Source organism: Diadema setosum, chromosome 17 (genome assembly GCF_964275005.1).
Source record: "Diadema setosum chromosome 17, eeDiaSeto1, whole genome shotgun sequence".
In the NCBI taxonomy this organism is placed as follows: domain Eukaryota; kingdom Metazoa; phylum Echinodermata; class Echinoidea; order Diadematoida; family Diadematidae; genus Diadema; species Diadema setosum.
Window position 1 is genome coordinate 8,823,886 of NC_092701.1, and position 23,126 is coordinate 8,847,011.

General features: G+C 38.6%; 1 protein-coding gene across 1 annotated transcript in view; it reads left to right on the forward strand.

The window, feature by feature from the left end:
* LOC140240711 (hemicentin-1-like) overlaps nucleotides 1–23,126 on the forward strand; it is a 142,663-nt gene that overhangs the window by 50,322 nt on the left and 69,215 nt on the right. Inside the window, exons 5-14 of the mRNA XM_072320475.1 lie at nucleotides 528–779; nucleotides 1,239–1,496; nucleotides 3,451–3,595; nucleotides 4,948–5,069; nucleotides 5,790–5,938; nucleotides 6,778–6,904; nucleotides 7,378–7,644; nucleotides 10,016–10,285; nucleotides 18,381–18,563; nucleotides 22,679–22,774. Of these exons, the coding sequence (XP_072176576.1) occupies nucleotides 528–779; nucleotides 1,239–1,496; nucleotides 3,451–3,595; nucleotides 4,948–5,069; nucleotides 5,790–5,938; nucleotides 6,778–6,904; nucleotides 7,378–7,644; nucleotides 10,016–10,285; nucleotides 18,381–18,563; nucleotides 22,679–22,774 (1,869 nt within the window). The remainder of the gene's footprint in view (nucleotides 1–527; nucleotides 780–1,238; nucleotides 1,497–3,450; nucleotides 3,596–4,947; nucleotides 5,070–5,789; nucleotides 5,939–6,777; nucleotides 6,905–7,377; nucleotides 7,645–10,015; nucleotides 10,286–18,380; nucleotides 18,564–22,678; nucleotides 22,775–23,126) is intronic.

Below are 23,126 nucleotides of genomic sequence, written 5' to 3' on the forward strand. Positions count from 1 at the left end.
TCAACTCCACTTGTTTTTGTGCTTTCTTTTGTATGAGTATAAGTATACTTTGTTTTATGTGTGTTTAAAAAGTGTTATTCTTGCCTTAAATGTATATATTTCAACACATCATCAAGGTTTTTAAAAACTTTATGTGGCAACAGCCAACATATTTACAAAACACAAAACATAACAAAAACATAATATCAAAAAGTAGAATATGTCATGACATTATGCATCAAAAGGACATATGTTCAATTTTTAAGCTATTTATCATGAGTCATGTCGTGAGTATGTGTGAGATATTTGTGTAATTTGATGATATTTTGAGTTATTGCAGTGACAACAAGGTACATGTAGATAAACAGTGTCGATAAATGAGATAAATGGTATACTTATGATTGTATGTTTGTATAAATTATTTCAGCTCAGAGGATGATGATGATGATGAAAATGATGTCGATGATGATAATAATGATGATGTTGTCAGGGTTTCTGATGCATCCAAAATTCTCCTCCCCATGTTCTCTTTCCTTGCCAATATTCAGGTCGGGACATTCCATTGATGTATTCCGAGCGCCATCAGGAAGGGAGAAAATATTTAGAAGAATTACTGACATTAGAGAATGTGTATGTCGTGGGAATGGTTGAACCCACTCCTGGTATATATCAGCTGATCACGGAGTCGCAGGGAGAGCATGCAGTGCGTGTGACAGCCATAAGCTTGCTGGATTTTGCATTTGGATTCGCCAGGTATCCGACTGTGGATCTCAACAACACCTTCCACAGACCAATCAAGGGTACGACTCTTCTTTTCAATTTTTCCTGTGCAGAGAAAAAAGAAGTGATGAATGTACTCTGTGTTGTTCATTTTGCTACAAGATAAACACTTAAATCCAAGTTGCAAGAATCACTAGAAAGGGACAAATTAACAAAAAGAGTTTGAAAATGAAGTGTATTAAATAGTATTTCCTTGTGTGGATAAAAAACAAGAAAAACAAACCTGTTGCTGATTACATTTATGATTTCAGGCATTGAAGGAGAGGAACACAAATTCAAACCAAATCCAAGCATAAGCCATTCTGCTATTTAAAAGTTTCTGCCAGCGAGCTATTCAGAATATATCCTCATACATGTGTGTCAAACCCTAATCAAGTAGCTATGCAACTTCTTACAATTTCAACAAACCAACCATCATTTCTAGAAATCCTTAAAGATTGTGATAACACCCTTTCCTGACTTTGTGGTTGTAAATTCAGGTGTGGAATCTGCCCTCATGATCGAAGCGCTGCACATGAACCCCCCAGGCACAATGCAAAAGGTAGAGTTCCTCAACATGCAGGGTGAGACCATCAAAGAGGCGTGGCTGACCCGCAGCGAGGTCAACCCGGACCTCTTCATCGCTCGCAACATCATCCCGCCCAACGAGTACTTCCACATTCGTGTCTCCGGCATCGACAGTCACAACTTCCGCTTCCAGCGTCTCACCAAGGCTGCCATCAGTCCCCTCATCCCAGGTTGGTATCTGTGCACCTGTCTTGCCCAAATGCTGCGTGAGGTAGTCATGGAAACACCATGCTTTTTGCAACATATACCAATATTCTTGAAACTTGATCTATGGACATCATTAATCAATAGTTTATTATATTTGTTTAAATGCTTGTAGGTGAGTGTTGTGTGGTGCTTTGACTGTGTTCCTAAGTATTTTGTTGACTGGATATAATCATGCACTATGTGCTAGTGAGCCTGTCGTGTGGTATGTACATTGTACTTGATTCTTATGATAAAAATGTCATAACTGAGCTCTACATCCAAAGCTTTTGCAGTGGCTCTCTCAATTATTGCTTGTGATTATGATATCATATGTGTTCACTACTTCCTTCTTTTTTCCCTTGGAATATAAGCAATGGGAGGAATCTCAATGCCTGTTGTCAAACAGTCAATCTTCAGTTCCAAATCAGACCGAGCAGTGGAAAATGACTGATGTCTTGGCATGAGCCAAGGAACATTCTCCCCACAGCTCTCTTAAGATTAGGCCAGTCAGTGATGGCATAATTGCATCCAGTGCAATTTCTGTGATAGTAACATGGTTTCTACTGGTACAAAATTGCTTGTGCTAGGTTTCTCCAGAGCATTGCAAATGTTTGGAATATTCATCAAGCACCGAGAAGAAGAAGTCATGGATTAACTTTGCCACTTTATGTTGCCTGATCGCCAGCGTAAAAATGTTATCAGCCTTGAATCGCAAGAACTCCATTTTGTTTTTTGTCCATTGGCTTTGAAACAGCTTGGTTGCTGACAGCAGAAAATTACATTGTGTTGTTTGTCTTAAGTAATAGCAACTGCATGCAAAAACTTAGCACAAGAATTGCTATATGTATGTGTCTCATGCCTTTTTGTACTGCCAAAAATAAAGAAACAAAATTTCATGAGTTTGATTTCCTTTTCTAGTATTTTCAGTGTCCAAATGCATAATTTGCATGTGAAGAGAGGATTCTACAAAGCGTATTGTGATTAACAGGTGTTTTCCGCAATGAATTATTACTTGGATCATATGGAAATAGATTTTTGAAGGAAATAATGATTATTCATTGTAATGTCAGGAGTGTCATGAGCTTTGTCATTCTTGTCTTCTATTTGTCAGTGTAGAAGGTGATAGCTTGTATAAATGGTATCAGAGAGGTTCTTATCAAACAGTTTACGCCTGCCAAGAGAGAATATGTTGCCATTCTTTTATATGCCAAGAGGCTTGTGTTCTCCTAAATGTCATTATTCAATCAGGGCACTGACTGACAGCTCAATTAACTGACTCACACCCATAATACCTATTCCAAATGTTCATTGCCAACCTTTTGATTGTGCTCCAAGTTTCACAAATGAGGTGTGATTGTTTTGCTATTGAACATACATGCTCCACTGCCCTGCTTTCAGATCGCCAAAAGAAGTTGTTCATAAATGAGTTTAGTTTTGCATTCTTTTTTTTGTAAGTCTTAAAGAAAGTTCATTTTTCCAGGCATATTTCTTGCATCATATTTTGCCAGTTGTGTTCTGAACCAAACATGGTTTACCTGAATGATTTAACCTCTTTAGTTAGACAACTTTGTTTTACTTTCTCATACTGCTGACAAACTGCACCACTCTTCAGACACAGTGTGTATATGTATGTAATATATATGCATACTATTGAGTATAATAGAAACACATTAATAGGCAATGTTACTTGCGTATTACAAGGTCCAAATACCCTGCTTTTCTAAATGTGATTAAACCTTTGTGCTCCAGGGACTTTGGACAGTGTGTACAATGCTATGAGGTTTCCTGTGCCAATTGGCACTCAAGGCACATAAGGGGTTAAACACTTTTTCAAAATAACGATGACAATTGAGAAATAATTTGCAATCTGAGAGCATGATCGGTCAAAGCCAATGCAGTAAAAAACTGTAATAAATTCAAATTTCCCTTCCCTGACAGATCCGCCCAGACCGCACATGCCAAGAAGGACGCGAGGGTATTTTGGCACCACTGCTGTCCTGACGTGCAGGGTGGAGAGCTTGATCCCATTCACCATTCAGTGGATGAAGCGAGGTGTACCTCTGACAGACCCAATCCCTTTCAGGTGAGACCAGAGTAAATTAAAGGAGACCTCCGAATGATTTTCAGATTTTTACATTTGAACAACTATAAATTAGTTATACTGGGTACAGAGTTTGAGGATTTATAATGATTGGGATGAAAAATAAGAATGTTTTCGAAGTTTATAACAAATTGCAATGAACAAGGTTGATGACATGGCAGCCTCACCATAAGAATGCATGAGATGTGGCTCAAGGAAGCAGCTCAAAAGAAGAAGGCATGCATAGATTACACACAGGTGAGCTTGCAAGCATGCGGTATTGTAATGGAATGACACTGCTACATTTCTGAGATATGTGAGGCTCCTACATGTATGTCATCATCTTTGTTCAGTGTAATTTGTTTAAGGTTTTTGAAAGTATTGTTTCTCTGCTCAAGAACCTCAATAAATTCCACAAATCTATACATGGAACTATCGATTTATATATCACATGATATGAAATTATGAAAATCGTCTGGAATGCCCCTTTAACTTCTCGAATATCCACCTTTAACTCCTCTACCCCTTTCCTCCCCCCCCCCCAAAAAAAAAAGACAACAACAAATCAGTTCCCCTGCATTGTTCTAATTATGTGTCTGAAAAAAGAGTAATAAAGACAAGAAAGAAATGTTTTGACCTTATGAAATACTGATGCAAAGAAGGCATGATAAGAAAATTGCCTTTAACCCATTGACGACTAGTCCCAAGTATACTTGGGTAGATGTCGATGGGATGTGCCTGTTATAGCAAAATCAACTCGTCCTCACAGGTTGAGGTTGAAATGAGATACATTAATCAGCAACACACTATTTCTTGTGTGTGTGTAATGTAATTTTATATGTCTTATGTTACAACAGCTATCAGTTTAGTTGTGTGTTTTTTTTTATCATAACCAAATCTCTCCAGTTATTATAATCAAGAATATATAGAGAATTTATGCAGTAGCATTTGCACTTTCTTGAAATGAGTATCCCCTACCAAAAGTATAGAAAAAGGGTTATTGTACAGAGCCATGTCAAAAACATGAAAACAGTGAATTCTTTTGTGATAAAAAAGTAACATTTGGTATAAACTCTAAGCCATTTTTCTTAGTTGAATAGGAGTGACCTAAAATTCAATAAGGATTTAAGTTAGTCTGTCTAGAATATCTGTTCATTTCTCAATTAATTCATTCAGCTGATGGAAGTTTTGGGAGCTGTTTCTCAAAATGATCTGCTTAATCAAGCTGACAATTTTTACATGGAGTTTAAATATTTCTGTGAGATGATCAAAGCCTTTAAGTATAGGAGAACTTTTTACACAGCAAAAACTATTGATTCCTATCAAACTTGTCTTTTCTTTGTACTCTGCAACAGTGAATCTGGAAGTGCCACTTGGAACATTGAGGATGCCGACAGTCGGGTGGAGGGTGTCTACACCTGCCTTGCTGAGAATGAAGAGGGAAGGGAGAGGTCTGAAACATACCTGGATATCACAGGTGAAAAATACTTACAATCTCTCTTCTTCTTTTTTTCTTCAAAATCCCCTGATATGTGTCCATGGGTTAGCCTTCTTCAGTGGACAGATGAAATGGATAAAGACGGATGGTGTCATTTTGATTGTGTCTTGTCTAGAGCAACAGTGACTTTTACTTGTATGCATTTTGTTTGTTTTCTGAGAAATGCATGTATGGTTTTGTAAGTAGGACTCCCCTGCTTGAAATATGATTTTCTTTGATATCACATAGTCAAGTTTTTGTTGCTTTGAGGTCCACAAAATATGAGAAGAATACCAAATCTGGTTTGATGTATGTGTGTCATAGTGTAAAGGCTGTTATTTTTCGCGAATTTTGTGTATCATTGGCCGCAGATTTAAAACAAACAAAAATATCATGAACGGACAGGCATTAGTGCACTTCCAATAACCTTGGTGTCAAATGTGAAGACATCTCGCTAAAATGTCTCTCACCTCCTCATTCGGGAAATAATATGTGAAAATAACAGCTTTTGCAGTAGTTGAGCTGCTAAGTACAATGTGTATGTGCAGATTAATTCCTAAAACTGATGATGCAGTCCCATTTTTCACATTGCTGTCATCACCGTTTGTTTGTGATATTTTCTCGATATCACCATATTCCTTGATGATATTCTTGATAGGTTCCTTGATGTCACTGTATTGTTTATTGATTTTTTTTGCTTTAATTCATCTGTATCTGCAGAACCCCCTCCTACCATCGCCAAGCCCAGCAATATTTCCGTGTTGCCTGGCAGTAATGCCATGCTCACCTGCGTCATCTCGAGCACTGTGGAATACAACATCTCTTGGGACAAACCTAACAGCGGCGTGTCTCTCCAAACACACAGCAGGGTAAGTCCAGCCCGTCCTCTTCTCGATGACTGACTGGTATCTGGCCATCGTCTGTCGTCCTGGCTTCCCAATTTTTACCAAACACTCCTAATTTCCTTCCAATGTCTCTTGCTGATTGCAAAATTCACCAGAGTAGTATGAAAGCTGCTAAAAAAAGCACTGATAATTGCTTGTCCTTCAAAGGTGGTCACCTGAATTAAAAGGGTCACTTGGCGGAGAAATATTCCAAGAACTCGTGTTTTGTCCCTCACACTAATTAATTGCTTTCCAGATCTCTGTGTAGGTCTGTGGTTGACACTATCCATACCCATGCTAGCATCATCCTGTGGCAGTGGGGAATCCTTGGTACTCTTTAAACACCCTGTGGCACGGAGATTCATGGGTAGCCGAATTCATTCACTGCCCACGGGCTACAATAAAAACCCACAAATAGCATCAGTTGATTTGCGTGAATGAGTGGGGGGAAAGATAAACTATCTGCTTAATTAATGGAACTTTGTAGGTCATGTGCAAAATCTGTGAATCGCATGAAGCAGGTTAATTTTAAATGCATTTTCATTATATTTCTGCTATTGCTTTCATAATTATTGCTGTTAGCAGTTATTCATCCAACATCATTGAGAAAGGAAATTATCAACTTTGTATGAAAAGAGCATCATCGCACTCAGTTGATAGTTCTTTAACATCTACAGCAGAAGGTGAAGGTTATATATGAGTGTCAAGTAGAATAAGAATAAAAAGAACTGAGACAAAGAGAAGATTTTTGACAGGTTTGCAGGATAGCACCATTTCGAGTTATCAGGCATGATTAGCACTTCGTAAATTTTTGTTGACCACAGGTCAGTCTGAAATCAAATGGATCGTTGGTCATCAGGAACGTGAGGCCAGAGGATGCAGGCAGGTACCGGTGCATGGCAGAGAACGAGGGTGGCACGAGTCTGGACTACATCCACGTCTTCGTTCAAGGTACGCAGAATTATATTGTGGGCTATTTATCATGCAATATATGTTTTTTGAGATGCTGATTCGTTTTTAGTTGTTTGTTTCTGTTTTGTTTGTTTTTGTTTTGTGGTAAAAGTTGAAGTCACATGTATCCAGGAACTTCATGTCGTCCATGGATGGATCAAATCTTTGATATTTTTAAGGTCCCCTTCTGCTGTCTTGTTATAGAGAATGCATGTTTCAAAATGTTTGATGGTGCAAAGATGAAATAAGTGATCTGTGTACAATATCTGAGTAGTTTGTGTGATAATTTGGAATCATCATAATAGATGTGTTTTCACTCTATGAATGAAAAAGTGGTCCTGTGAAGCTACAAGTAACCCATCGCCATATCTGTAGTTGTTGTCAACATTCATTGAGAACTTGGGGTTTTGATTTTGGAAGATTTCTGTACTCATCAATATACTATGTTCACATCTTTTTGTACATCCTGTCAGAGAGGCCACAGATCAGCATGGAGCAGGGAAATGTGACTTACATGATTGGCCAGAACGTGACGCTGCGGTGTTCCGCCATTGGCCACCCACAACCCGAGCTTCGTTGGCTGAAGGGTGGGGTGGAGCTACCCGTGGAACCGGGGCTGAGCCCCGGTGAGGTGGTCTACCAGATCAACAACGCAGACCGGAACAGTGAGGGCGTTTACTCCTGTGTGGCTCGCAACACGGCAGGGACGGATTGGCTTCACATCTATGTCATTTACCAAGGTAAGTGTATCAAAGGCCTCTCCTAAGCAACACCTCACGTCAGGTGGAAGTATGAATGTCGTCGCCATGGACATCGACTTCCAAATCATTCTTGGTCACAAACATTGGTCATTTTTCACAAGCAGAGTATCTCAATAGAGAGATTCCAATCCTTCCAGTGTCTTTTGTATGACTAACCATGGAAATGTGTATGAAGTCATCGCTTTTCACCATGGCTAATCTCTAAACATTAATAGAAGCATTGAGCTTATTAAGTTCTCATCATTCTAAGTGTAACACACCTTTCTATGGCTCATAATATAAAACCATGTGTTGACAGATTTGGCAATGTGTGAATGGATATCTATAGACTGTGTGTAACAGCTATTTGAATCTTATGTTCTTACGTTTGCAAGAATACCAGTTTCATTGTCAGTCAAATGACACAAATTTGATAGAATGAGAAAAGTTTGGTACGGAAGGCGTCAACAGACTAACTATGTGTTTCTCTGTAACAGTGTTATAGGGATAATCATTTATCATTTCATCATTTGTAATGAGCTGAAAGAAGGAAATGCTACTCTGTGTAGAATCTTGGGACAATCAAATGATTCTGTATATCATTCAGTGTACTCCAAGAATATATGGGTTACAGATTTTGCAGAGAATGACTACCTTTTTGGATTTAATTAGAAACTTGCGGACAGAATAGATATGTGATCTTATTTTTAAAGCAATACATAACGTTCAGTCAAGCCTTGCTTTATTTTAATCCTAATTCCCAAACAATTCCACCAGCAGACACCTTGTGCTACAGTCTAGTATCTCCCTAATCGGTCACTTAACCCATTGTTCTTCCCTTTCCCTCTTGAACGCAACTCTTCAGGGATTTAGGTTCTTCTGTTGTTTGTTCTGGTCCTATTGAAAGTGATGCACTAAGAGGACAAGCTATTACTAATCTCTCATTCATCGGTAGCTCTAATCTGTTATGAGAAAGTGTGAAGGAACAAGTGTGTGAACAACTATTGTTAAGAGTGGCCTACTTATAAGGTTTCTGAATGAATTGTTGAAGGCTATGTAGGCTAAACTGTCGCCTACTTGTGTCTAGGCCAGGAGCTGTTGGGCTCTTGTAGCCGCTTGAATGGTGACCTCCTTAAAGTAGACCACACACGGAGCAGGAATCCTGTATAAGGATCAGAAATAGATTGTCTTTTTTACTCTCCTCTCTCTACTGTGAGGATGGCAGCATTAACCCGTTGAAGAAAAGTCCTGAGAATACTCGGGCAGGTGTCTATGGGAAATGCGTGTTATAGCAAAATCAATCCATCCTCAACAAGTTACGAAAGAGGGTCAACCCAAATGTTCTCCTCAACAAAATGGCATCAACTGAGACTCCAATTAAACTGCTGCCTACACTAATCAGACATACAATGTATCTGCATTAAAGCTATGGGAATAGTTATAACCTGGTGGCATGAGGTTAAGATAAGCTCTTGTGCTTCTCTGATACATGTAGCTTACTGTATCCATGTCAGATAAGCCCTATTTATCTCTTTTCACACACTGTGGTTGAGATACAGAAATAGCTATGAGTGAGATGACTTTTTTTTTCTCTTAAAGGAAATGTATGATTTTGGTTGAGACTTATCTTTAGGTTTATAACATTTTTTGGTGAGGTAATGAGAGACCTCTTATGAAATATGAAGGAGCATAATTCCAAGGATTCAATGTTTATTTGATGAAAATTGGTCTTGAAATGGCTGAGACATCAAAAAAAAAGGCAATCCTAATAAAATTGACAGGTCATGGCTTTTATTAGGATCTCTTTGTTTCACCTTATTTTTTGGTGTCTCAGTCATTTCAAAACAGATTTTCATCAAACAAAGTTTTGATTCCCCTTAGAATTGTATGTTTTTTCACATTTCATAGAGTGGTTTCTAAATATCTTACAAAAAGTTACAAGCTGAATCCTCACCTCAACCAGTACTGTACAGTCCCTTTAACTCTTCATGCGTGTTTCTTTTTTATACTCTTGTATTTTATCAATGGTATATAAAGTCTTAAGGATGACATTTCATGTTGTTGCTATGCCTCATGTCTGTGTCTCAGACATTTGCTTTGCGATGTTGTAAGAAGTGTAAAGATTTCAGCCATATCTTTAACTTTCTTTCTGATATAAAGTTTTCAGCTTTGTTGTCCAAAAAGCAATAGGATATTGTGTATGCCAGGAATTCGTAGAGTTTCAACTGACGGATGAGTTTTTTTTGTTTGTTTGTGTGTTTTTGACATCCACTTATCTGGACATTTGCTTTGTCTTTTATAATGCTAATCTACTACGTGCCAGACTAGTGAATATTCATATGTGATTGTTTGTTGTTTCTTTAAATGGCAGAGCCGCCACGGATCAGTATGGTGACATACCGTTATCTGACGCCACCGAGTCAAACTGCCACCATGTCATGCCCGGCTAGCGGTGTTCCCCCTCCGGAGATTATGTGGTTCAAGGGTGACAGAGACCTGAGCCAGGAGCCCTATGCCCGCATCCATGCCAACGGGGACCTGGACATCATGGGGGTCAAGGACTCGGATGCTGGCCAGTACACGTGTGTGGCAGTTAATCCCGCTGGAACGTACTCGGAAACGGTCACTTTGGAGGTTGGATGTGAGTGTTTCATTCCCTTTGCATTCCTTTCAGGCTGTGTTTGTTTGATCAATCTTTTGTGTGCCTCTGTGTGTGTGTGTTTGTGTGTGTATGTGTCTATGTCTGTCTGTCTGTTTGTCTGTCTGTGCGTGTGTTTTAAAGCCTTCAACAGTCCTCCGTGTTCATTGCCCAAGGTTGGCTAGAACAGATTTTACCCATTCATTCAGTGTACCTGATTTTGAGATGGAAAAAAAAAACCAACAACAAACAAATTGATTACAATTGCAGGAACAGTTATTGAAATCCTGCCCAATTAAAAGGAGTAGCTCATTTTGCGGTTGTGCATGACTCCAGGGATTATTGTGCCAGAAAAAGTGGGGATTTCCCCACAAACTTTTGAAATAAACATTTCTTCTTTTGAGTTCAACAGCTTTTAATGAACCATCTGAATTTCCTTTGTGCAATTATTGTCCTGGCAGTGACTCAAAAAGTGTTCATTATGCTGGAAGAAAAGTATTTCTGGAGTTGGTACATGTACACAATGCATCTATCCAATCAAGTTTTCATTGGGAAAGTAGTAAGATAGGGGTCATGCAGGTTACAGGGCCAATGGTTTTTTATATAATATGTTGCATCATGAAGTGATTTAACATTGCATATTGACTGAGGTACTGCTGCACACATGTTCACAGTTCTTTGTCCACCCATGTCAGAAGTGTTCGCAGGCAGACTGTAGCCATGGGAATTGTTAAGATGCGCCTGCTCATTTGTAACACTAACAAGGATATCCCATGCCTCTCCAAGTAGGCAACATTTTGGGTTGATACCCTAGCCCTAGATTCTTTGTGTTTGTGATTGCTAGGGATGCATATTGGCACAGGACTTAGCTTCCTATCTAAATTCTATCTTTTGTGAGATGTTCACAGTATTTTCTTTTGAACATCCTCATATCTACACCAATGTAAAGTATGTATGTACGAAATAGATACCATATCTGTAGCGGAGTGAAAATGTCCATCTTCCCAATCCACCAGTGCTCCTCAGAAGGGTATAGATCTATTAGTTTGTAATGCATTCATGTTTTGAATTACATTATATTTGGTTTGGATGTTGAACCATCAATCCCAGTAATGATGTTATATCTCCTGCACCAAGCTTCAGAGTTACGAATCATTGGCAGAAATAGAAGAGTCACCCAATAAGGTAATTTGGCGGCCCATTAGCGCTAATACCTGTTAAGTGGCACCCGGTGATTTTCATTTCCTTCCCCCCAAACCTTGCACTCTACCTTGCGTTTTTTTTTTTTATGCCCCTGCCCTGCAAGCTATCTATGCGGACAGGTCCCTTGAGCTGCTACCTTCTTGCTTTACCTATATTTGGCCGACCCCGTGGGACTGTCTGGCCTCCCCGGTTCTGATTTGTACCGCGGATTGCTCTCTCCGCTCGATTGGTAGCGTGACTTTAAGAGGTGTGAATTTGCACTATTTTGGGGGGTGCAGAGTGGAAACTGTGTTGGCTGGTGAACCTCCTGAACCAGACTGATGGTAAAAATTGGGAGATTAAAGGTGTTTAGACACGTAGCCATATCGTAAACCACAGATGGTGTGCCATTACAAAGAAAAAAAAAAACACCATGAAAGTATCGGGACTTAAATGAGAGTTTCAGTTTCAGTTTTCATTGGTAAAATCACATGCTACAATAGGTTGTTTAAAAAAAATGCACAATTTTGTACTCCAAATGATGTTGAAATGCAAAATAAGAAACATGTTATGAAATGACAAACATGACTGTTTGAATAGTGTAATTCAAAAGGTGTTTCTTGTACCTGCCAACTGTTTCCATTTAATTGGAACATTCTTCTTCATTTTTGTAAGGAAAGAAAAAGCCTTATTCCTCCTGTATTCCCTATTGTTGTTGTTGTTGTTGGTTTTTTTTTTTTTACACCTGTTGATAGTGACATATGGGAGATTTTGCATCACCTGGGTATTTTCTCTCGATTATTTCTAGTTCCTAAATTTTAAGGTCAGCAGGTAAAGAGTTCTTGTTTCTCACCTCAAAGGAATGCAATACATGGTAAGAATAATTACTGATGTCCCAATATCTGAACCGTAGAAAGGAAAATTCTTGAAAGGTTTTTCCAGATCCCATGGATGTGCTGAAATGATTTAGTAGTTGTATTGGAAAGCATTGGTTTTTGTGTAGCCTGGCTGTATTTATGCACGATTTGGGGAACAGCAGTGGAAATACACAAATACTGCGTGAGGAAGTATTATACCACTAATAGATTGGTTTATCACTTCAGGCTGTAGGTTTCTGCACTATCTTTGTGGCAGCCACAAAACTGACACCAGACACTTGTGTTTTGACTATCATGTAACACCTAGTCCTAGAACTAGGTCCTGCTATATTGGCACATATGCACACATGCACACACTAAACACACAAACACAACAAAACATACAAGAACACACACTAACAAATACACACACCCTTTAACAAACTTACAAACATGCTCAACATATACAAACACATGCATTAGACAAAAAAAAAAAAAAGACTGCACATGCGTGATAAACATACACAAATACACCCACACACACACACACACACAAGCACGTACATGTACACACTCACACATTGATCGCATAAGGAAAGCAGAATGGAAAGGTTGATATTTCTATTTCGTGGACCATTCAGGGAGAATGCTCATGTGGTTTTCCGCAATCCCACCTCGTCCTGCGGTCGCGATCGGTCAGTCTCCATCAGACCTGATAGCAGGCCATGCTGGCTGGCTTCCTGTCCACAGATTGGAGCCATGTAGATGGCGGTGATTACCCAAAGAAAAAAAAAAATGAACCAGAAATGATCCTGGGTCCCCAGACAAGATGTACCGCATGCAATTTGGTTTGCATTGTTTCCCAGAATAGTGGTTGTCACCACGTATTTCCTGGCGACTAGTTTGGATGAGTTCACTCTGGGAGAATCTTCTGTGAAAAGACAGTGAGGGGAAAATGGATGCACCATGCAAGTGTGGAATTGATCAAAGGAAGTCTCAGGAAAGGCTTCTATCGGACTAATCTGAGAGTCTTGGGTGTCTTATCTCTCAGAGTCACATACAACTCAACTGATAAAAATTCCCAAACAGTGTGGTTTGAAATGAATGGATTACCGATATTTCTCAATCTCAGATTTGTCAAGCTTTTATTTAAAAAAACAAACAGAAGATTGTCACTTTATTCAAATATTTTTCATTAGGCGGACTCTATGACACCTCTTGGCGTCAGTAATGTTAAACCAACCTTCACGCTAAAACATTGTTCTCAGAAGAGCTACAAAATTCATTTTCCACCATTTGAAATTTGCCTGCAATACATTAAAAGGGTCTACCAAGAACTTACCTGGCTGATGTGATTTGCCAGGATGATCAATTGTGTTGGAGTATTTTGAGATCAAAAGTGTAGAATGATTTCCATCGTAGTACATAACTTTTATTCTAGAACAGCCCTTCTCATTCAGCATTGTGGGATTGTAGAACGTTACATGATGATCAATCATGCCCTTGCAATTATATTTTCCAACAAGCTGCATGCGATTCACTGTAGCGCAGAAGATCACTGTGACCTGATTTATCGATCATCAACAGTCAATTATGAAAAATTATGTAGCAACCATGATCGGGTAAGTTCTGATATGGTGGACTTTTGGTTTACCTTTTTGGCTAATAATTCGCATTTTTGTCGTTACCCATCTGAATTTGTGGTAATGCAGCGTTATTCCGCACATTTGGTAGGCGTACTTTTACATTTTGGAGTGAAAATCAACAGTTTTGCAGGCATATGAGAACAATGTTTTGGCTTTAACCTTTGTCTCTCAGGTTTTCTGTCACCCAGGCTATTCTTGGGTTGCGAAACTAGTGGAGAGGTCACGTGATGTTGCACACCGAGTCTCATGAAGCTGTCATATGATAGTGATCTCTTTTCCCCCCCTTAGCATTTCCCTCGATTTCTTGAAACACGGTGTGAGGATTTGTGAAAGGGGAGAAGGTGTGTGAATCATGCTGGGAGTCTGCTTTAGGGTGGGCCGAGAATGTGGCATGATGGACATACATGGTAGATGGGGGGGGGGGGGGGTAAGGGAGGAGGAGGAGAAGGTAGATGTTAGTCTCCTTTCTAGGCACTGTTAGGTGTGACTCATTCTCACCATCAACACGATTTTACCCCAGGTTACCATCACTCTAAGGCATTTGTTTTTCTGCTATTGATTACATTATCATGTCAGTGCTGCACACGGGCACTGGTCCAACGGTCCAGGAACAGTAAAAAATCATTGTCAGACCAGTAACTTTTTCAGAAATGGACTAGTAAAAAGTGGAAAACTGTGTACATACTGGTCAGACAGACAGGTTAGACCAGTAGAGAAAATGGGTTAGCGTGCATCCCTGCACATGTTGTAATGGAGGGGGAAAAATATAAACTTGATCTTTGTCTCCATGCTACTCAGATATGTGGAATGATACGCTCTCATTATCTGACAATTCCAGATTTATAAGAAAAACTTTAAAAGATTGTGTTTCCTGCCACCAAACTGAAGTGCTAGGTTTACTTAGTGTGATTTGACTGATGCTACACGGTGTAGTCCAATGCATCCAGCCCCAGAACTTATCAACCCGTTGAGGACGGACTAATTTTGCTACAACATGCATTTCCCATAGACGCTTGCCCGAGTATACTTGGGACTTGTCCTCAGCGGGTTAAAATCTTAACCTGTTGACGACAAAACCCTAGTATACTCTGTCAGGTGCCTATGAGAAATGTGCTGTAGTGAAATCAGCTTGTCCTAGCTCAACGGGTTAAATCTCTTTTGATTTGGTGTGTTTGTTTGTGTTAGAAATCAAGGATGTCACTTATGAATTCACATATTGATATGCTCCAACTCAAAAGGGATAAAGAAGTCTCTGCAACCTTTTCATAATACATTTTTTATTCATAACTCATTTTGTTTATTTATAACTAATTGTTTTATTTATAACTCAAGCAGACAGTCTTGATTAAGTGTGTTGAGTGGCATCATGGGGGTTGAGAGCAAGGGCCTACTTTAAGCATTGTACGTTTAGTAGCTGCTTGTCGCCTGGCTGAACTTGACGGCCGTGTCTCAGAGACGCCATCTACATGACACGCAGGAAATCGGAGACTCAGCTGTGAGATGGGGCGAATTATGGAGGGGAAGTTGATGGGAAGTCGTATGGAGCCCTCAGTCTGTTTTAAGACTCACAAGACTACTACTTGTAAAATGCCATCGATTTATTATACAGGATTGTGGTCAGCAGTAATCATAGGTTAACCCTTTTTGTGCCAATGAATCAAATATGCACACAATTCATACATATACCCATGGGCAGAAAATTAATATGGCACACAGAAGGTTAAGAGTTCCTGTCTGCTGTGTCCTCTTGTTCTATCCCCCTCCCCTCCCCCACAACTTCCATTATGCCATGTTTCTTCAGTCAACCTTTATTTAAGATAGAAGATCCCTTTGTGTTGCAACCCTTTCAAAGTTCATTTAAGGAATATATTTGGTTTTGTTTCAATCAAAATTGCATTTGTATTAGATATTTGGCTTATACAGAGTATGTGTAGGCATAAGAATAAACTGCAGTTGTTAATCCATTGCCTGCACTAAATTTGTGAGAAGTTATAACATCTAGGATGCAGTGAGCTAAAATATAACTCTTAAATATATTCTGTGAATGCCAAAAGCAACTTCCAGTCATGGTAGGGGTTAAAGGGAATGCCCCATTTTGACACTACAAAAATGTACATTTAGGGATACACATACAGTAGATGAATAGAGAGAGAGAGAGAGAATAACATCTGAGACCAAAACTGGTTCAAATGTAATCAGAAGAAAGCAGAGCACTTTTAACAACTTATTTGGAGATACTTTTCAGAATATAAGCCATGTAACATCATCACCATGCCATTTCTTGCTGATTCCTTATACCTTTTATAGGAAACTCTAGAAAGTATCTGTATGAACTCTTAGGACATGTATGTTTAAAAAAGACAGTATTGTGCTCAGGACTAAACAAAGATGTGATACTTCTCTTCCAATGTCCTAAAATAGTAGTACCTTCAGATTACTTATTGTGAGACCATTTTTTTCCCTCCATCATACAACGGAGCAGTGTCCTGGTCAGTGCAATGCTCTGAAAGATATTGACCATTATGTGGACATATACCAGGGTATTTTGAACATACTGTACATGTAGGAGTGTCCTGGTTTTGAATGGTTTTGTCACAGTGCTCAAGGTTTTCCAGGGTTTTTGCTCCCTCAGGCAAACCTGTGCTCTCTGTCAATGTGCTTTTCCTCTTCTTCCATACAATGAAGGAAGTGTTTGAGAAACCTGTGGAGTAAGTTAACCCGATCAGAATGTGTGGGTTCCTCCCACACCGGCTTTCATGTTAACTCCAGGGATCGCTCGAAGGTTGTCGAGCACGTGTTACCAAATATGTTCAACGTGATGCGAGTGTTCGCGGAAACCTGACCGTACGGAGCAGAGCAGCCGCGAAAACAAGGAAATCCAACATGCGTCAAATTTCTTTAAGAACATGAGCTCAAGTACCAGATGGGAAAATTGCGGCTGTCAAGTGACAAGTTCATTCAGACGATCAATTGTATAAACTTCCGTCATTTCAGTTTTGTTGTTGATTTTATTTTTTATGGGGGGATCGGGCACAACCGCAGATATGTCTATCTGGTTTTCTAATCGGTTTTAGGCTGTTTACAAAGAAACTGCTCCACTTTGAGTCAGAGTTCGTATCGACATTGTGTTAGCGAAAAAAAAAATTCACTCTCTCATTGCTTCGTTTCTTCTTATCTTGCTCATTCTCTCTTCATCTTGACTTTGCCTCTCTCTCCCTCTCTCTTTATCTCTCTGTCTCTCTCCCTTTCTCTCTTCAAAAAAATCTGCTCAACTGTCTACCACTTTGAAGATTCCAGTCGTGGTTTCCCAATGATATTTAGATAAACTGCGGTGAAATGATACAACACCATAAGGAGATGCATCCACTGAATTTCCCCTACTCTTCAGAATGTTTGACAATTATAGCCCACAATGTGAGATTCCAAGATCAATGCATGCTGCGAGCAAAGTAGGGCACTGTTCACGGTATCTTTTTTCCTGTCTATGTTAAAGAATGATAAAGCTTGAAGATAATTCCTCCTGTCTGTTACTTCCTGTTGCCAGCCTACTGTGTGTGTTTGAAAAGGTGTCCATATATAAAGTGCCCATCTACCACTTGCTCTAAATATTCTACTTTGCTTGTCGTCTTTGAACCATGGAAAGTACTGTAGATTATTGTGTAAATGGAAAGAATTATCAGTTTCTGAAAGTGATTAGAGTGTAAAGTTCATTTTTGTGATTTATAGGTGTTATACACATTGTATATATTGTTGATGTTATTTAATATGTTTCACTCATGGGAGAGATGTGAGGCATTGACACCATTGCCATATATTCAATTTGTATATCTTTAAATGTGATTGCGTCTGATGTCACTGTCTTGGAAGAATATGTAAACTTTAAAATTCCTCCCTGTCTTAAATTCGTCAGAGAAAAAACTTATGCTGTTCCAATTGTTTGACACTCACTTTTTGTTGATTCTTTGTGAATTGGAGATGGATTCCCTTCTCCTATAAAGCTAAAGGGACTTATTTTGCTCATTTTGCAAACATCACAAATTCTGTATGGTTGAAGAATAGTACCTCCCAAAATTGTGTATGAAATCTTAAAGTACACTTCAGAATTAAAAAAAAGGAAAAATTGACAAACTAACCCCATGTCACTCTAGCGTGTGCTCCCAGTTTGTACTGGTTAAGAATAAAAGTTGGAATTTCTTTAGGGTCTGAATAAATTTACTAGAAATCTGAAGTATTTCCTCTTCCATCATGAAGAATTATAAACCTACCTCAACGATATGCCAACTCATAAAAAATATCTTATTGTCAGGTTTGCAAAAGGGACACACCAACTTTAAGTACTAGTATTGTATGACAATTTGGTAATGAAAGCTGTTCTCATTAATTCTTGTGTACAAATCCTCACTCCACTGACAGCATCCCCAACCATTCTCTACCCACCCATCGACCTGGGCGTGGACTACGGGATGAATGTTTCGGTGACCTGCATCGCCATGGGACACCCTCCTCCACAGGTGACGTGGAGGAAAGTGGGTCACACCCGCCTGGATCTCAACCCTCGGGTCAGGATGACTGAGGACGGCAACCTCTTCATTCAAGGTGAGAGGGAGGCAGACAAAGAGATAGAGAGAGAGAGATTCTGTTGATTTCTCTTTGTTTCTGTGTAGATTACCAAAGTTTGATGTCATTGCTATTCATCGCCATGGAAACTGGTTCAAAAACAACCTCACTTGGCCAGAGTATTTATGCTTGCACCTGGTTCTAACCCAAGCTTTAACAAAAGACTTTGACATTGTCACTTCGGTACTCTATAGGACTTTTATGTTGAGCTTGTTTGTGTGTGTGTGTGTGTGTGTGTGTGTGCATGTGTGTGTGTTTGTTTATATTTACGTGAGCATGTGTTTACCAGGTGAGATGACACGCTATTAAGACCATAGGTAAATGATAACTTTGAAATAATAGTGTCTTATATAAAGATATATGCAGAAGATGAGTCAGGGTAGTCCTTAGAAGCATAGCCATGTATACAGGTGCATCGATGAATGTTTGTCTTTGGTAATAGATGGATTTTAGACATTGATTCACACATTTGCGTGCATGCCATACACCTTTGCTTCACTCTTACTTTGTTCAGTCCCTTGTCTGTTGATTTCTTTAATTATTTGTGTTGCAGCAGTGATTTTTCCATCACAATTATTGGTCCAACTCATACTGTATCCGTCTGAAGGGAAGGAAATAGTTCAAAAAAAAAAGGAGATGATGGAAGATGAAAAGAAATTCAAAGTAAAAAAGAAAAAGAGCGTGTCACAAACAGAGCTCTGAGAATGAGACCTTCATTTACAAAAAGAGTTTATGCAAAATAAGCTGCAAAGGCTTTAACCTGTTTTGGCAATGTACATTCTGTATTCTATTTTTAAGATTTGTAGTATAATAACTCAAATGGTTACTATGGTTTGAGAAGAGAAACATCATCGAGAAGGGAATTCATGGAAACAGAGAAAAGAAATGACTCACGTTAATCAAGAATGAATGGGCGTATTAAGTCATCACACGAAATCCTAATTGCGGCTGTATTTTGCAATACTTGCAGGGTAGATAGAGGGGGGGGGGGGGGGGATGGAGTATATGCAGAGTTCCCAGCGCATTACGGAGGTTGAGTCTCTTGAGGGCGGAGTGACGACATGTAATTGGTTTCAAATCGCTGTCATTGAGGGGGACCTCGTGATAGATATCCTATACCCACAGTCAGACCTTGACAGTTTGCGATGATTTCACTTTGGCTTGTCATTGTTCACTCAGCACGCAACCAGCGTGATGTCAGTGAATCCCCTCTCCATTGTCTGTCCGCTGAGCTAGTTAAAAGGCATTATTTACCATTTGCAGATGAAACAAAAACCCAGCTGTCGTGCATCAAAATAGTTTTGGATAGAAATTACCAATGTGAAAATGTTAATCAATATAATCAATGTTAAAGGGTGTGTACAGTTCTGGTCGAGGTGAGGATTTAGCTTAACATTTTGCGAGATGTTCAGAAACCACTCTATGAGATGTCAAAAAGCATGCAGTTCTTAGGGGTATCAAAAGTTTATTCGATGAAAATCGGTTTTGAAATGGCTGAGATATCCAAAAACAAGGTGAAACAAAGAGATCCTAATAAAGTTGTGGCATTTCGCCTTTTATTAATAGCACTTTTTTGGATATCTCAGCCATTTGAAAACCAATTTTCATCAAATAAACGTTGAATCCTTCATAAAATTTCATGCTCTTTCATATTTCATAAGAGGCTTTTCATTATCTCACTGTACAGGAATGTTCAAAACATGAATCCCCACCTCAGCCAGTACTGTACAGTCCCTTTAAGTATTGTTAAATATACAAATTGTGAACAATATGTATGATAAAATTGTTTCTAGAATAAACCATCTACAGTTATGGTTTATTGAGAAAAATAATGCTATCCTCTGATATTTTAGGCTTCATTGCAAAATTTCTATAAGATGGGATGTTTTGTGATATAACTGACCTACACATATGTATCAAATGTGATAACTCAAACATTTTGTAAATCACTGCTCCCAAAGGTAAACAGTATCTTTAAAGGCAAAGTTGTCCTCAAACTCCAGCAATGCATGATATGAATATGATTTGCACGTACAACCATTCTGTAATAAAATCATATCAGAATATTTTTTATCACTGGAGTTCAGGTATTGGCATATCTACTACGAAAGGCAATACCAAAATCCTCTAACAACTACGAATTCTTTGCAAATTTTTACATTACATAAAGAGGGCTTTCAAAAGTTTGTTCTTTTTTTTTATGTAAGAGATGTTACTTCATCCAAAACATGGGTACAGGAAATTGACTCATATTCAATCTAAAGTTTGTAAATTAGCTCCAAATTTTCACTAGGACTACTGCTAATTGGAAACATTACTCAGTTGTTACATAAACATCAATTTTTGCTTTTACATAACCCATTACTATAACCGTCCCTTTAATGCAGCGACAGAACAATGCCTGTAATTGCGGTGATGGTGATTGCATGTTTGTAATTGCTTTATCTGTCTGACAGTGAGTACTGCCAGATGTCAGTCAGATTCGTGACATGACCACCTGACCTCGTCTTTATATAATACACAATCCCACATTTACACACTTTAACACACTATGCACACACACACACACACACACACACACACACACACACACACTCTCTCTCTCTCTAGCTCACACATACGCACACACGCGCACATACACACACATACACACATACATCGGTTTTCATTCTGGGTGCTACTACTGGTCAGTGCCCTCGTAACCTAATTGTCTCCCCACAGCGACATGCTGTCCTCGCCCATATCATCATGGTATGGTTAGGAGACAAGTAACAATGAATTCAGGACTACAGTGTAAATCTGTCTGCCACAGTAGGTTGTCTAAACTGTACTCACTTCCCTTTCTTTCATTATGGAAGTAAAAAAAAAAAAAAATCTAAATTAAAGGACTAGTTTAGTATCTTCAGAGCAGTTGAGTATTAAATTTGAAATCCTGAAAACTCAATTAGAGTGTCATGAAATGTTTTTTAAAGCAAGTGACACTTCCATGAATAAAAATTGGTGTTACCGCAAGATACTTGTACTATGGTACATTGTAAGTAAGTACACCAGCCAGTATTTATGTAATAAATTGTACAAGTATATCTGTAAAGACAGTTTCAGAGGAAACAACATTTTAATTATGATACCAGAAGGGTATCATGAGCTCAAAATATTTTGAGGTATAAATGGAAGTTTTTGTTTTTTCTTTTGTATTTTGAGCAGTTTTGAGCAGTGTGAAATATCAATTTGCCAATAATACTTAAAGTGATATGCACTCTATATAGAAGTGTGTATAATTGTTGTTATGTCATCCTAACTATTTTTGTGTTACAGGAGAAATGTCAGCTGTCAGCAAACTAAAATTATGCAATGCCAGTAATCTTATTAGATCAAGTAAAAAAAAAAATGTGCGAAGTGTCAACTTTTGCAGTAATACATAATGTATGTACTGTTATTATTGTCATACCTTTTATGACAATATTGATAATGATAATGGATAATAATAATGGCAATGATTATGAAGATGAAAGTGATGATTAGATGATGTTGTATTAAATGGTATTTAACACATGAAATACAGACACACAATATTAGAGAGGTAATCTTGGTTGTGGCATGTTGATATTAAATAACTCCCTTTTTTTTTGTTGAAATTATTGTATCTACATTCTTGCAAAGTCCAAATAATAGATGATATGAAAAATCCCACAAGAAAATTTACAAGACTGCAGTATTTTCATTAAAGCACAAATGTCCAGGATTGTGGTGTTAGACCAAGGAACTCAACAGTCAGAAATATTGTGTGACACTCATGAATGAATGAAACATGGATTTGAAATTACTAGATGCTCATTGCACACGGAGAGACTTGAATAATGAAAAGGAAGTTATATTAGACTTTGCATTACAAGAGAAGTACAAAATTTGTATTTTATAATGTTTTCAAATGGTGAAGTGCTTGTTGATGTCTACAGGTTTTTCTTTGTATTTATGAAAGGTGTAACTGTGAATTTTGTGATTAAGACATTGCAGGTGGTGATGAGGTGTAGAATTAATCTAACGAAGATGTTAAAGTTGTGTGCTTTTTGTTTTTTTCTTCTTTTTGCTCGCAGATCTTCAGGTTGAAGACAGTGGGACCTACGTCTGTGTGGCCCAAAACATTCATGGCTCGGTAGAGGCATCATCCCAACTCAGAATCACCAACCTGAGTGAGTCAAGAGATGCTATCGTCCATACAACTTTTGATGGCTGGGTTTTCATTGACTTGTGTTAAGAACTAAGCAAAATAACAGTCCAGGGGGGCGTTTCATCAATTTAGTCAGTGCTGACAGTTTGTCAGTCTCTGACAATTTCAGTAAAATCCTTGGTTTTGATTGGCTGAGAAGCTTTGGTCACTGACTGTTACTATGGTAATTGTCAGAGACTGACAACTTGTCAGGTTTGACAACTTTGATGAAACGGTGCCCAGGTGACATTTAACAACAAAATGCAGCTCTTCAGAGTTACACACTCACTGGGTGAAGTATAGAAGTTACCCTTAGATCTTGCTCGAAGAATTTG